The 16,786-nt window shown below is 38.3% G+C and overlaps 1 protein-coding gene across 2 annotated transcripts in view; it reads right to left on the bottom strand.

Moving 5' to 3' along the window:
- COQ10B (coenzyme Q10B) overlaps window positions 1-16,786 on the bottom strand; it is a 37,945-nt gene that overhangs the window by 11,864 nt on the left and 9,295 nt on the right. Inside the window, exons 3-5 of one of the 2 annotated variants that reach the window (XM_004772170.3) lie at window positions 9,473-9,665; window positions 4,737-4,838; window positions 2,228-3,282 (exon numbers count right to left, since the gene is read on the bottom strand). In XM_004772170.3, coding sequence (XP_004772227.1) covers window positions 3,115-3,282; window positions 4,737-4,838; window positions 9,473-9,665 — 463 coding nt within the window. In that variant the 3' untranslated portion in view covers window positions 2,228-3,114. Of the gene's footprint in view, window positions 1-2,227; window positions 3,283-4,736; window positions 4,839-9,472; window positions 9,666-16,786 lie in introns of those variants that run through there. The other variant, XM_045078518.1, reaches the window with a different exon arrangement.

The raw sequence follows: 16,786 nt of genomic DNA, 5'->3' as shown, positions 1-16,786 counted from the left end.
TACAAAGGACTGGGGATAACCGTGGCATCAGACTTCTCAAGCATGGCACTGGACGCCAGAGTACGATTAAGTCAGATCTTCAAACTGGGATGAGGAGGGAGAGGACATGATCTTTCGAGTTCTATACTCAAGTGTGAATATGAAACAAGGCCATTCAGACACAGGGATTCTAAAAATTGACATCCCGCTTGCCTTTTCTCAGGAAACCACTTGAAGATTTCCTCAGCATTTTGAAAGTAAATTAAAAACAGGAGGCCAGGGCGCCTGGGTGGCTCAGTGGGTTAAGCCGCTGCCTTCGGCTCAGGTCATGATCTCAGGGTCCTGGGATCGAGTCCCACATCGGGCTCTCTGCTCAGCGGGGAGCCTGCTTCCTCCTCTCTCTCTCTACCTGCCTCTCTGCCTACTTGTGATCTCTCTCTCTGTCAAATAAATAAATAAATAAATAAATAAAATCTTAATTAAAAATAAAACAAAAAACCGGAGGCCAAGATTCAGGATACAGGGAGCTTCCAAAAGCAAGGTGAAGGGAAATCCTGGGATCACGACAGGGGAGCCCTAGGATGACAGCTGCACCACAGCCCAGAGAGCAACCAGCACAGACCGCAGGACAGCGGGGTGGCTACAAGGAAGTGCACGACTGAAGACCGGACCTGAAGTGGTCGAAGCACGCTGGAACGCTGCTCTCTCATATAACCACGAAGGCAAAGCTGCCAATTGCAAGGTTGGTTCATTGAGCCCTTGATGTTCGAGTTGGCTCCTCCGGAATTACTGCCTCCTCCTTCCGTGACAAGGTGACAGATGTAGCTGCAAACCATGTCCTCAAAATCAGGAAAACACCAAGGAAAAGTTTCTCTTCGTTTCCCGAGAGAAAAACCTTACCTAGCAGTGCTATCCTATCAAACTTCCCCTAAGATTCCAATGACCCAGAAGTCACTTCAAGGAAAGTTGATAAAAATGTTGTTTTCTCTCTTCCAGTACAGAAAGCACTGACGCCAAGCTGAAGTCCACAGGTCATGGGCTCCAGAGTGTTGTACTAGATAAAGCAAAGGGCATAGGGACTGGAGCCAGATGCCTGGGCATTTATATATATCCCATCGCTACTTACTGTAATTTGGGTTCTCACCTTACTTAGGGAACCTCATGGCTGACTAAGATGGATGGCTAGATCAAGGTGATATTTGTGTATTCCTGGGCTCCCTCACCAAAATTAGCATCTACATACTCTCATAGTAGCAGCTCAGTTAGATCCCAACCATTAAGTTAGATTCTGAACCCAAGAGCTTATCTATGGCATTTATAAGAACAGTGATAAATTACAGGTTCTTCTATCTGTCAAAAGAAAAGGAATATAAGCAGGGATAAAAAAATATTATCTGGATCTTATCTCTGCTATTTGAAAAATAATTTGCTTTTGAAAAAGTAATTATAGGGGCTCCTGGGTGTCTCAGTCGGTTAAGGGTCTGACTTCAGCTCAGGTCATAATCTCGAGGTCTTGGGGTTGAGCCCCGCAGCAGGCTCCCCACTCAGCAGGCCATTGGCTTGTCCCTCTCCCTTGCCCCACTCATGCTCTTGTTCACTCTAATAAATCAATAAAATCTTTTAAAAAAAAATAAAAGGTAATTATATACAAACTACAGACACTCTGAGGGGATACCTCATTTGTAAGCGGAAAGACACTGCTTTCCCCGTGTGAAGCCCGAGCAGGCTGTAGGAGTCCTTCACCACCGTATGACCAGCAAGTGGTACACGGCAGGCAGTCAAAACAGATTTATTGAAAAAATTGGTGCAAACATGCTTTTATGTAGGGAGCTAATTACTGAGGTTCCTTGTTGATCTGAGGAAATAAACAGCACTCTGACTAGAAAGGTAATGCAAGAGCGTTGTTGGGTATGGAGTGAAAGGAAGATCAGTATTAATTAAAGGAAGACTGAATTTTGCCCAGATTTGTTTCATAAAATGCTACAGTGAGACTTTACTACGTCTAGTTAAAATACACATGGATAGGGGCACCTGGGTGGCTCAGTGGGTTAAAGCCTCTGCCTTCGGCTCAGGTCATGATCCCAGGGTCCTGGGACTGAGCCCCGCATCGGGCTCTCTGCTCAGCGGGGAGCCTGTTTCCCTCTCTCTCTGCCTGCCTCTCTGCCTACTTGTGTTCTCTGTCAAATAAAGAAATAAAATCTTAAAAAAAAATACACAGGGATATAACATAGGATTTCATTAACCAAAATAACTGTACAAAAAATAAACAAATTAACTTTATTAAGTTACCACTTCAGTCCTTCGACATTGATTTGTTTACAAAAATATCAGCTTGAAATATATCATTGAAAGTGAGTACACACAATAAATAGAAAATAGGGATGCATGGTGCTGGAAACATATCAACCAACTTATCGTCATCCGTTGCCCACTATTATAGGCAAGATTTGACGAACAATCAGCATTATTGAAGGAGTAGTGAAAGTACCTGGGAGAGGGTTGCAAACTACAAGGGAAGTAGCTTAAAGCTCTGGACCACTCACCAAAAAAATATTCACTGTTTATCTGGGAGTTAATCTCACTATACATGGCACTGAATTACCTACCGCCCATAAGAACAATTTAAAAATAAGGAAAGTAGCCAAGGAACCTTCATTAACAGTATTTTTAAGTCAAAGTTTACTTTAAATATCTGATGATTATCCAAATATCCAAAGCTAAGAGGCATGTCCTATGACAATAAGTTATAAATAGTCTGAATTTAATAACTTAAAGGTGATATGGTTAATAGAATACATACTACGTGAGTATCTCAACTAACCTTCAAATAAGGTGATAATTAAAAGGTTTAAATTTACAGTTTCAATTTCTGGTAAGAGTGCTGTCCATATTCTAGCAATAGTGATGACATCCCATTATCGTAAACATGCTAATACACCCATTACTCTGAATTACACTTGATTGAATTCTATATACATGTGGTTCCATATTCCAAGTGCAAATTCTCAATGGTGCAGATTGATAATCAAAGCTGGGTTTAACAAATGCTTTCTGACTCCTGAAGGCAAATGGTAAAAGCACTTCCTAAAAGTGAATAAGCTAAAATTATAAGTAGGTGACCAGTTCTTTTTCCCTTTACGTGTGATGAACTTCATGAAGCATTAATTCCCGAGGTATACTTGTTTCGGGACCATACAGCTTACACGCTCTTCTTTCGAAGGCAGCTACCATCTGCTTTACAACTTCATCGAAAAACAGTGTGGCAAGCTGAGAGTGCAGAAGGGAGCGAAATTCAAAAGAAATCTGTAGGAAAAGGTTAATTATTTTAGGAAGATCTTTCTTTAGCTCAGTCTCTACTTAGAGTACTGGTATACACACTGTGAAATGGGCTGCTTAGCCAGTATCTAAGGCCGAGCTGGAGGGGTGTATCTAGATGAAATTTTTTATCCTCCCTCAGAAGATAGATGCTCAGTTTCCACAGTAAACCCAACTCCTGCTGGTGCCATAAGCTTAAGTAAACACAGCCTGAATGTCATTTCAAGACAAATAATCTGCTTCTATTATTAAGTTAAAGAAAACTGGAAAAAAGCTTTACTGAATGAACACCATATTATTCTGGCATCTTTTTTAATGTACCCCTTTTAGATCTATCCTATCTCTCAAAAGGAAATAAAGTAGGGAACTAATCCTGCTGATAGGTATTCTGGGAAAAGTAGCAGCATGAAGAGGAGATTGAGCCACAAAACAGATGGGGCAGGTGGTACAATCTGGAAGTGAACAATGACGTAAAACTTCCTTTATAACTCCTCAAGATGTACGTCAAGGCAGGTGGCTTGAGAAATAGTTTTTAAGGACCAAATACCCACTAACTTTTTTTTTCCCACTAACTTTAAAAACTGCTTTAATTTTCATTTTTTTGGTAGTTTTTCATTTTGAAGTAATTTCAAATTTATAAAAAACATTGGAAAAATAGTACAAAGATTTCTCATACACCCATCACCCAAATTTCCCTTTTTCAATGCCTTATATAACCAAAATGCAATTAGTAAAGCCAGGAAATTAAGAGTTAATGCTACTAGGTAAAAACACTAATATCTAATCTACACAGGCCTTATTCAAATTTCCCCAACTGTTCCATTACTGTCCACTAATTTCTGAATGAAAACAACTCAAGAGCTTAGAACAGCAGCATATAGTAATTTAATCAAAATTATGACTATTCCTTGAAATGCAATGCCTGAGTTGCAAATACAGAAAATAACTCATGTATTATCTGTTCAAAGAAAAGCCACAAGTGGCTTTAAGTTTTCTATGGCTAAGGTGATGTGAACAAGGAAATACCATAGTCCCTAGATTTTAGAAACACATTTTCCCCCTTCTGCACTTTATTTCTGTATCATAAAGCAATATGTAGATTTTATTTGGTGTTAATAAACTCTTATTAAGCTCTTAGTGAGGTCATAATATGTGTCTTATAATCTGTGAACCTATAAAAATGAGACAATAGAGAAGGAATGACCATTCAAGGTTTCAAGAAACAGAAAAAGAGAAAGATTCATTAGTATTCCTTCTTAGAAAGTTAGTATAGAAAAAGGTATTCAATATTCAGAATTTGAGATTTTCTGAAAGCCATCTTTCAGTAATCACTATGCACGTGAGATTCATGACAGCAGGTGGATTCTAATCAATGGATTATTCCTTCTTTATCAACTTCACCTGATACTTGGAACAAACCAACGGCTATAAGAGAGACTTACTGAAAAATCCAAGGTACAAGTTCTTGGGTAGCCAGGAAGACCTGGGCTAAAACGCCAAACAGTCTCCAAATGATTGAAAAGCCTCCCATCAGTACAGGATGCCTAGAATGAAATGGAAAAAAAAAAATGCAGTAAAATACCATTTAGACTGTCTAGAATCTACAGTTGAGAATGATTTTTGTAATTTTTAATTTTTTCTAATAAAATCTTTTTTTATTTAAAGATTTTATTTATTTGACAGAGAGAGAGTAGGCAGAGAGGCAGGCGAAGAGAGAGAGGAGGAAGCAGGCTCCCCGCCGAGCAGAGAGCCCGATGCAGGGCTCAATCCCAGGATCATGAGATCCCTGAGATCATGACCTGAGCAGAAAACAAGTCAGTCGCTTAACCAACTGAGCCACTCAGGTGCCCTGAGGATGATTTCTTTCTAAAATATGTTTGTACGTCAGATCACAGGGGATAAAAAAACACCTCATTTTCAGTTTGGTACTAGGAAGTAATCTCTTGCCAATGTAAGTCATTTTCTTTCCTCCAGGGATTTCCCAAGATTGTCAGTTCCCCCCTTCACTGCTGTCACTCAGGGTACTCACAGTTTTCTCCTCCATCAGCAAAACAGGAAGTGATTTTTCTGGAAGTTTATTTTCGGCCCTGCCACTTATAAGTAATCCTGAACAATTTAATTCCCTGTACCGTATTTCCTTAAATCTATAAAATAAGAATAATATATATTTTATGCCATATAATATATATTTTTTGCCTAATATATATTTTATGCCTTATAACTATAAAATAGTTATAAGGTATCTGGCACAGATCCCAAGTAGGGTTCTAGAATTCTCCTTTCCTACCAAAGATTTTTCTCTTGGCTGTCACATTTAGTGACATTATTCTCTGTTTCTCTCTGTTTCTAAGGGCAACTGCGGTTCTAGTTTTCCTGAGTCTGGCCCTGGCCCATGTCCCTGATCCATTCTAACCTCAATTCTCTTCAGGGTTCATGTTTGTTTTAGATGCGTATGTACACACTGAAACACAGTAAGTATTTAGAGATGTTATGTACAGTGGCATCTTGGGATTTCCCATTCTGTATCATTCAAAGCAGGCTGACTGAGAACCACTTAGAGCTGCCTCCTGCAGTGTGAAAAAATGGCAGCCAAAATCCCAGTCACTAGAAGACTGTCAGGACTGATTATGACTTTGAATGAAGTTCAGCTTCTTTACTTGGTATCCTAAGACACTATCTGGGCCTTAATACTAGTAGACAACTGATCTCAAGAATACGTATCACCTTCCCTCACCAGCAAACCATCTTTTAAATTCTTATTTCAATGACAACACCCAGGGCTCCTGTGTGCCTCTCAGTCCATTAACCCTCTGCCTTTTGCTCAGATCATGATTTCAGGGTCCTGGGATCAAGCTGCATGTCAGTCAGGCTGCTCCCTTCTCAGCAGGGGCTCTGCCTCTCGCTTTCCCTCCGCTCCCGCCCTCACTCTTGTGCCAGAGTGCTCTTTCAAATAAATAAAATCTTAAAAAACAAAACAAAAAAAAAGAACAAAAAAACAAAGTCAACACACCCATCCCCAATTAAGCCTTAAGTTTCCATCTCTTTTGGCATATCCCAGGGCCAATAAATAATCAAGTCTCTCTACCCTTTTTTTTTCTTTTTTTTTTTAGAGAGAGAGAAAACACTCACATCCAGGGCCAGGTGAGGGATGGGGAGGCAGCACAGAAGGGGCAGAGAGAGAATCCAGGTGCCTCTATCCCTTTTTTCTTTGATAACGTATTCCTCTTACCAGTTTAGATGTCCCTCCCATGAGCTTACACACTACGGATCAGCAAAAAGGACTTGCACATATAACCTCTTTTCCCCCAGAGTGTACTTTTTCTTCCCCAGCTATTGGCTCCCTAAACACAGAATGCAGGATTAATTCTGATTATATCTGGATCTCTCCAAAGATAGTTTCAAGTAGAAGCCAAAGAGCTTAAAATATATTTACAGTTTATTCCTCACTGCCTCTTCATCAAAACTCTTTTGAGTCAATTATCAGATGAAAACACAGTAGAATCATTATAAAGAAAATCAACTGCATCCATATTAAAAAGCATTTACAGAGAAATGCTCTGTTTCCACATTTATAAAAGAAAATATTTTAATTGTTACAATGGAAGCCAATAAATGTTTTAAAATTTATTTAGACATGATAAAGTAATATTCATCAGAAAGCTAAGTAATAACTAAATTTAGTCACATTATGCTACGTCAGTGGTGAAAAGTGAAAGTTTTCTTCAAGGGTTCAGTTTTATATACAGTTCAATAATGACCATCTAATTTTTAAAAGCATCAACAATCTACTATAAAATCTTATTATTTCAGTTACTGAATTTTAAGGTAAATGTTCTACCCTTCTTTACAATCATATAAGAAGCTTATAGGAGGGGTGCCTAGGTGGCTCAGTTAGTTACACATTTGACTCTTGATTTCAGCCCAGGTCATGGTCTCAGGGTCATGAGACTGAGCCCTATAAAGGGCTCCACATTGAGAGTGGAGTCTGCTTAAGATTTTCTCAATCCCTCTCTCAAAAAAAAAAAAAAAAAAAAAAAAAAGGGCAGCTTATAGGAAATTTAACAATGAGGGAGAAACAGTTATTGGGAATACTCACTATAATATCCCAAATTCCTCTGACTACTTTTTCACAAAATGTAGCAGTGCTGTATTCATACCAATAATCTAGCCCAAGAACCCACAAATTTTTCCTGCTATGTTTAGATATTGCTAACAGCCTCATTCCTAACAGAAGAGATACTGACTACAATAGGAGGTGTTATGATGACGACCTACAACTGGTTCTTCTGATGAACTGACCCACACCATACAAACTACAGCATGTAAAATGTTTAGCCTGTGACCCAGGCAGTAAGATTTCCTGAACCAATGCCTTTATTAAATCTGCTGAAAACCTTCAAGGGCTTCTGGCCACTGCAAATTCATGTACAGTAGAATTACTGATATGTCACAGGCATATTTGGGGCAATAAATAATTTGCAGAAAAAAAGTCACATGGCTTCTGCTGATCCCTTGGTTTTAATAATTTGTATTTTGTGCCACAGGCTTATATTAGGTATTAAAATCCAAAACATGAACCCAGGGACAACTGAAAGCTTAGTGTATGTAGTTGCGTGTTATTCTCAAATACATCTTCAAACAATAAATTAGCACATTAAGTGAAGAAGCTTATTTTAATGGAAAAATAGCTTTGGGATCTGACATACAGTATTGAGTTTGCATATGGTTCATAATTTCTCTAAGCCTCATAAAATTGAGATGGCAATGATCATTTCATAGATGTTATTATGAAGATTTTTTCTTTCTTTTTAAAGATTTACTTATTCATTGGAGAGGAAGAGAGAGAGAGAGAGCACTGCACACAGGGGCAAAGGGAGAGAGAGAGAGAAATTCTAAGCAGACTGCGTGCTGAATGCGTAACCAAACGCAGGGTTTTTTTCCCCCCAAGATTTCTTTTAGTTAGATGCAGCATAATTCATGAAGACTTCAAGTTATAAGACACTAAGGTCAGGAAATAGAAAAACATTTTAAGATTATAGAGATACTTACTGGTGTCAGAAAGACTGAGCCAGAGTCTTGGCTCTGTAACCTTGGGCAAGTTACCTAACTCTTCTAAGCCTTAATTTGCTCAACCATAAGATGGAGAACAATTAACATTTGAATCTCAAAGGGCTGTAGAGAAGAATAAGTTAATAATTCCAGTAAAGCCCTACAAAGAGCTCTCTTACAATGCTAGCTATTGTAAGAGAGACAGCACAGTATATTAGTAAAGAACTCCAAAACTATGAGACAAACAGGTGGAACTATTCACAATGGCAAAGTCCCACTGGGGCATGGCCTTTTAAGTAGAGTTCAAGTTTGAGAATAAGATAAGTGTGGACTCCAAGTCTTAGCTTCACTGGGCAGTAGACTTTTCTCCGGTATGAGAGATACCACCTCCTTCAGTGCCTAACAAGGAGCTGACAAAGGCATTTAGCTCTGGCTAATTACCAAGAAATGATATCCCATGGGCATAAAATACAACTAAGCTCTAAGCCTTTGGTCAAAAAACTCTTAAGAGTTCACAAGAATTCGATGGAATTCTGCCTTTCTGTGTGTTTAAGCCTGGGTATCTGTCTATACACGTCCCCTCTTCTGACAAGGGTAAGATAATCAGTATAATGCATGTAACAGTACCTCCCACTTCAGTACCCACTGCATGGCAGGATGACCTCAACAATGTTTGTTATCCGTATTTGTATCTTTTTTACCCTTCTTTATCCTCTCACTTTCCCTTAACTTAAAAAAAAAAAAAAAACTAGGGCAAAAATTAACTTTAAACATTTTTCACTTGTGTGGTCCAATCTTTCCCAAGGGTCAGTAATCCTCAAAAGAAGAAAAAAAGAAAAAGCTTCTTATTTACATATTCTAGTCAAATTTCTGTTTGGATAGAAAAATGCTAATATTGTATAATTAAGAGATTGTATCTCTTAATTGCATAGTTAATTAATTGTATAGTTAATTATATAGTTAATTATATAATTAATTGTATAGTTAAGAGACATAAGAAATCATTTGTTTTTTCACCCTCCTTCTCTAATTAGTTTAGGGAAATACTTTTAAGCTATTATACTTTAACTCATTTGATATAATCAACATTTGGGAAATATTTAAAAACAATGAAAACCAAAACCATTACCTTCACCAAATGTGGTTTCACCAAGGTTACTACTGATGTGTAGCGCTCCAACACAGGTGGAAACCCAATTTCTAATCGTGTTTTGCAATATCCGGTTCTCTTTGATATTACATCTGATTTTTTGCACCAAGGAACAAAATGCTTGTAATCCTCCATTCCTGATACCACATCGTACATTTCCTGCATAGAGTATCTTGAAAAAAAAAGGGGGGGGGGTTGGTGTTAACTACACCTAGTTATAAGGCACGTAAATACTTTAAACTGAATATAAATAAAACTTAGTATGTATAAGGCAATAAATCATTTGGCAATCATGCTAAACCACATGATGAAATGAATGACTTCAAAGCAATACAAAAAAATAAAAGGGAGCTAAATATTTGTATAAAGCAGAGGTCATAATTTAGCATACATACCACAGGCTGAATCTGGCTAATAGATGTATTTTTTGAAATTTTAATTAGTGGCCAGCATTTAAAAATTGAGAGTTTGGGAAAAAAAAAATACAAAAAACAAAAAAAAAACAGGGTAACTCAGTGGCTCAGGTCATAACCTCAGGGTCCCAGGACAGAGTCCTGGTCGGGCCTCCTGCTCAGTCGGGAGCTGGCTTCACCCTTTGCCTCCCACCCCTCCCCCGCTCATGTGCTCACTCTCTCTCTCAAATGAATAAATAAAATCTTAAAAAAAATAACCTCAATTGAAAGCAACTTAAATACATATCAGCTGATGGACAGTAATAAGTGCTTAATATAATAAAAAGTATTAGTAAATTATGGTATATCCATACTGCGGAACTCTCTACCAGTTATTTATCTATTTATTTATTTATTTGACAGAGAGAGATCACAAGTAGGCAGAGAGGCCGGCAGAGAGAGCAGGAAGCAGGCTCCCTGCTGAGCAGAGAGCCTGACGTGGGACTCTATCCCAGGACCCTGAGATCATGACCTGAGCCGAAGGCAGCGGCTTAACCCATTGAGCCACCCAGGCGCCCTCTACCAGTTATTTAAAAGAATTAAATCAAATATATACTTAAAGTTTGTTTGTTTGTTTATTTATTTTAGTAATCTCTACACCCAACATGGGGCTCAAACTCATGACCCTGAGATCAAGAGTTGTGTGCTTTTCTGACTTAGCCAGCCAAGCACCCCCCACTTTGTTTTTAAAGTTTTGTGTCTTTTTTTAAAGATCAAATATATAAGTTAGAGCAAGGAGGTTTACAATATATTAGTGTATGAAAAAAAGCACTTTACAAAGCATGCAGGATATGGATAATTCTATTATCCATTTAGGAAAAATTATAAGTAAATACTGTATTTCTCACTTTTAAACATTTGATATTTAGTTTTCCTGAAACTAATTGTTATATTAATAGAATATCTGTAATGAAATACAATGTGGGGCTCGATCCCAGGACCCCGAGACCATGACCTGAACTGAAGGCAGATGGTTAACAGAGCCACCCAAGCACCTCAACAATAAGTAGTTTTTAACTCAAGAAAAAGAAGTAGGAGTAAAGATAGCACATATACTTCCATACTGTTAGGTTTTTATACAAGCATGTAGTATTTTTGTAATTTATAAAAAAAGAAGCCATTTTAGAACACAAGGGAAACCTCTCATTCTTTTAATGAGCCAGCATAATGCCCTGACAACCTGAATATGACAACATAAAATATAAAATCTGGGGGCGCCTGGGTGGCTCAATGGTTTAAGCCTCTGCCTTCAGCTCAGGTCATGAGCTCAGGATACTGGGATGGAGCCCCACATCGGGCTCTCTGCTCAGTGGGGAGCCTGCTTCCCCCTCTCTTTCTGCCTGCCTCTCTGCCTACTTGTGATCTCTCTCTGTCTATCAAATAAATAAATAAAAAATCTTAAAAAAAATAAAATCTGCAGACTAAATATGAGCAAATAAAATCCAGCAATGCATTAAAAAAAATTAGCAATCAAATGCAACTCGTTTAAAGATTCGTGGATGGCTTAGAGCCAAGAATTATATTATACCAAAAGAATAAAAACTGTGTAATTCCCTCCATAAATGATCAAATGGCATTCCCATTAGAGTTAGAAATAAGATAAAGATGCTAGTTATTGTGGTTAGGTAATGTTGTTTTGGGGAGGAGTCCAAGATGGCAGAGGAGTAGGAGACCTTAGTTTTGTCTGGTTCCAGGAATTCAGCTAGATAGTTATAAAATCTTTCTGAACACCTGTAAACTCAACTGGAGAGCTAAGAAAAGAATAGCTGCAACTCCACAAATAGAAAAATGACCACTTTCTGCAAGGTAGAACAACAAGATGGAAAAACTAACCTCAGAAAAGAGAGAAAGAGGCAGTACTGACTGCCAGGAACCTAATCAGTATGGACAGAAGTAAGATGTAGGAATGAGGGTTCAGAATAATGATTATAAAGATACTAGGTAGGCTTGAGAAAAAGCATAGAAGACACCAGAGAATTCCTTTCTGGAGAAATAAAAGAACTAAAATATAAAGTCAAAATCAAAAAGGCTACTAACGGGATGTAATAAAAAATGGAGGCTCTAACTGCTAGGATAAATGAGGCAGAAGAGAGAATTAGGGACACAGAAGACTCAATGATGGAGAAAAAAGAAGCTGAGAAAATGAGAGATAAACAACTCCTGGAACATGAGGGGAGAATTCAAGAGATAAGTGATATCATCAACCAAAACAATATTAGAATAATTGGGATCCCAGAAGAAGGTGGGGGCAGAAGGTATATTGGTATATTGGAGCAAATTAAAGTGGAGAACTTCCCTAATTTGGGGAAGGAAACAGGCATTCAAGTCCAGGGAGCACAGAGAACCCCCCTCAAAATCAATAAAAATAGGTCAACACCCTGACATATAATAATAATATTTACAAATCTCAGAGTCAAGGAGAATTCCTGAAAGCAGCTTGGGACCAGTGGTCAGTAACCTGCAAGGTAGAAACATTAGACTGGCAGCAGATCTATCCACGGAAACCATCAGGCCAGAAAGGACTGGCATGATATATTCAGGGTGCTAAGTGAGAAAAATATCCAGCCAAGAATACCTTATCCAGCTATGACGTCATTCAAAATAGAAGGAAAGAGCAAGTTTCCAGGACAAACAGAAACTAAAAGAACTTGTGATCACCAACAGGCCTGCAAGAAATATTAAAAGGGATACTTTGAGCAAAAAGAGACCCTAAAAGTAACACAGACCAGAAAAGAACAGAAACATATAGAAACAGTGACTTTACAGGTAACACAATGTCACTAAATTCATATCTTTCAATAGTTACTCTGAATGTAAATGGGATAAATGTCCCAATCAAAAGACAAAAGGTATCAGAATGGATAAAAAGGCAAGACCCATCAATATGCTGTCTGCAAGAGACTTATTTTAGATCCAAAGTCACCTCCAGATTGAAAAAGAGGTGGAAAACCATTTATCATGCTAATGAACATCAAAAGAAAGCTGGGATGGCAATCCTTCTATCAGACAAACTTAGATTTTAAAACAAAGATGCGGGGCGCCTGGGTGGCTCAGTGGGTTAAAGCCTCTGCCTTCGGCTCAGGTCATGATCCCAGGGTCCTGGGATCGAGCCCCACATCAGGCTCTCTGCTCCGCGGGGAGCCTGCTTCCTCCTCTCTCTCACTCTCTGCCTGCCTCTCTGCCTACTTGTGATCTCTGTCTGTCAAATAAATAAATAAAATCTTTAAAAAAAATAAAAAATAAAAAAATAAAACAAAGATGGTAGTAAGAGATAAGGAAGGACACTATGTCATAATTAAAGGGTCTCTCCAACAAGAAGATCGAACAATTGTTAATATTTATTTCCCTAAAATGGGAGGAGCCAATTATATAAGCCAATTAATAACAAAATTAAAGAAACACATCAATAATAATACAATAATAGTAGGGGAGTTTAACACCCCCTCACTGCAATGCACAGAACATCTAAGCAGAAGATCAACAAGGAAACAAGGGTTTTGAATGACACACTGGACCAGAGGGACTTCACAGCTACATTCAGAGCATTTCCATCCAGAAGCAACAGAGTATACATTTTTCTTGACTGCACATGGAACATTCTCCAGAACAGATCACATACTAGGTCACAAATCAGGTTTCAACTGGTACCAAAAGACAAGGATCATTCCCTGCATATTTTTGGACTATAATACTTTGAAACTAGAACTTAATCACAAAGGAAATTTGCAAAGAACTCAAATACGTGGAGGCTAAAGAGCATCCTACTAAAGAATGAATGGTCAACCAGGAAATTAAAGAATTTAAAAAATTCATGGAAACAAATGAAAATAAAAACACAATTGTTTCCAATCTTTGGGATACAAAAAAGGTGGTCGTAGGAGGGAAGTATATAACAATACAAGCCTTTCTCAAGAAACAAAAAAGGTCTCAAATACACAACCTAATCTTATACCCAAAGGAGCTGGAGAAAGAACAGAAAATGAAGCCTAAACTCAGCAGTAGAAGAGAAATAATAAAGATCACAGCAGAAATCAATGACATAGAAACCAAAAGAACAATACAACAGAGAAAGAATCCAGATAAATAAAATCATGAATGAAAGAGGAGAGATCACAACCAACACTGAAGAAATTCAATTATAAGAACATATGCTGAGCAACTACATGCCAACAAATTAGGCAACCTAGAAGAAATGGATGCATTCCTAGAGACATATGAGCTACAAAAACTTAAACAGGAAGACATAGAAATCCTGAACAGACACATAACCAGCAAGGAAATTGAATCAATAATCAAAAATCTCCTAAAAAACAAAAGCCCAGGGACAGATGGGTTCCCAGGGGAATTCTACCAAACACAAGGAAGAATTAATACCAGTGTGCCTGGGTGGCTCAGTCAGTTAAGCATCTGCCTTTGCCGCAGGTCATGATCCCAGGACTGAGCCCCGCAATAGGCTCCTTGCTCAGCAGGGAGCCTGCTTCTCCCTCTCCCTCTGCCTGCCACTCCTCCTGCTTATGCTTTCTCTCTTGTTACCTCTCTCTCCTTGTATCAAATAAATAAATAAAATCTTTTTAAAAATTACTATATACTTTTTTTTAAATATTTTATTTGTTTGACAGCTAGAGAGAGAGCACAAATAAGCAGAGTGGCAGGGAGAGGGGCAGAGAGAGAAGCAGGCTCTCTGCTGAGAGCCTCATGCAGGGCTCGATCCCAGGACCCTGGAATCATGACCCAAGCCGAAGGCAGCCGCTTAACCAACTGAGTCACCCAGGTGCCCCACTATATACTTCTAAAGCTGTTTCAAAAAATAGAAATGGAAGGAAAACTTTCCAACAATTTCTATGAAGTCAGTATGACCTAGATCCCAAAACCAGACAAAGACCCCATCAAAAAGGAGATTTACAGACCAATATCCCTGATGAACATGGATGCAAAAATCCTCACCAAGATACTTGTAATAGGATCCAACAGTACATTAAAAGGATGATTCACCACGACCAACTGGGGTTTATTCCTGGGCCATAAGGGTGGTTCAACCTCCTCCAAACCAGTCAATTTAATACACTACATTAATAAAAAAAAAAGGACAAGAACCAACTGCTTCTCTCAAAAGGTGTAGAAAAAGCATCTGACAAAGTATAGCATCCTTTCTTTTTTTTTTTAGCATCTGTTCTTGATTACACTCTTAACTACACTTCTTGACTACACTCTTCACAGTGTAGGACTGGAGGGAATGTACCTTAATATCATAAAAGCCCACAGCAAATATCATTCTCAATGGGGAAAAACTGAGCACTTTTCCCTAAAGTCAGGAACACAAAAGGGATGTTTACTACCACCACTGTTGTTAAACATAGTACTACAAGCCCTAGTGTCAGCAATCAGATAACGAAAAGAAAAAAAGGGCATCTGAATCAGCAAAGAAGAAGCCAAACTCTCACTCTTCGTAGATTATATGATACTCTATGTGGAAAACCCAAAAGATTCCACCCCGGAATTGTTACAACTCATACTAGAGTTCAGCAAAGTGGCAGGATATAAAATCAATGCACAGAAATTCATTGCATTTCTATATACTAACAAATGAGAGAGAAGAAAGAGAAATTAAGGAGTCAATAGCATTTAAAATTACACCCAAAACCGTAAGACACCTAGGAATAAACCTAATCAAAGAAGCAAAGGATCTGTACTCAGAAAACTATAGAACACTCATGAAAGAAATTGAGGAAGACACAAAGAAATGGAAAAATGTTCCATGCTCATGGATTGGAAGAACAAACATTGTTAAAATGTCTATGCTACCTAGAGCAATCTACACATTCAATGCAATCCCTATTCAAAATACCATCAACTTTTTTCACAGAACTGGAACAAACAATCCTAAAAGTTGTGTGGAACCAGGAAAGACCCCCAAATAGCCAAAGGAATGTTGAAAAATAAAACAAAACAAAGCTGGTGGCATCACAATGCCAGACTTCAAGCTCTATTACAAACCTATAATCATCAAGACAGTATGGTACTGGCACAAGAATAGATACATAGATCAATGGACCAGAAGCCAGAAATGGACCCTCAACTCTATGGTCAACTAATCTTCCACAAAGCAGGAAAGAATGTCCAATGGAAAAAGGACAGTCTCTTCAACAAGTGGTGTTGGGAAAATTGGACAGCCACATGTAGAAGAATGAAACTGGACCATTTCCTTATACCACACACAAAAATAGACTCAAAATGGATGAAAGACCTCAATGTGAGACAGGGATCCATCAAAATCCTAGAGAACACAGGCAGCAACATCTGTGACTTCAGCCACAGCAACATCTTTCTAGACACATCTCCAAAGACAAGGGAAACTAAGGCGAAAATGAACTACTGGGACTTTCTCAAGATAAAAAGCTTTTGCACAGCAAAGGCAACAGTCAACAAAACCAAAAGGCAGAATGGAAGATATCTGCAAATGATATAACAGATACAGGGCAAGTATCCAAAATCTATAAAGAACTTATCAAACTCAGCACCCAAAGAACAAATAATCCAATCAAGAAATAAGCAAAAGACATGAACAGACATTTCTCCAAAGAAGATACCCAAATGGCCAACAGAAAAAAATACAAATCAAAACCACAATGAGATACCACCTCCCACCAGTCAGAATGGCTAAAATTAACAATTCAGGAAACAACAGATGTTGGTGAGGATGCCGAGAAAGGGGAACCCCTTTATGCTGTTGGTGCAAAGGCAAGCGGGTGTAGCCCTCCTGGAAAACAGTATGGAGGTTCCTCAAAAATTGAAAATAGAGTTACCCTATGACCCAGCAATTGCACTACAAAGTATTTATCTC

This window comes from Mustela putorius, unplaced genomic scaffold (assembly GCF_011764305.1).
Source record: "Mustela putorius furo isolate JIRA1106 unplaced genomic scaffold, ASM1176430v1.1 tig00000275_pilon_pilon_pilon, whole genome shotgun sequence".
Taxonomy (NCBI): domain Eukaryota; kingdom Metazoa; phylum Chordata; class Mammalia; order Carnivora; family Mustelidae; genus Mustela; species Mustela putorius.
This window is presented reverse-complemented; position numbering and strand designations above follow the sequence as displayed.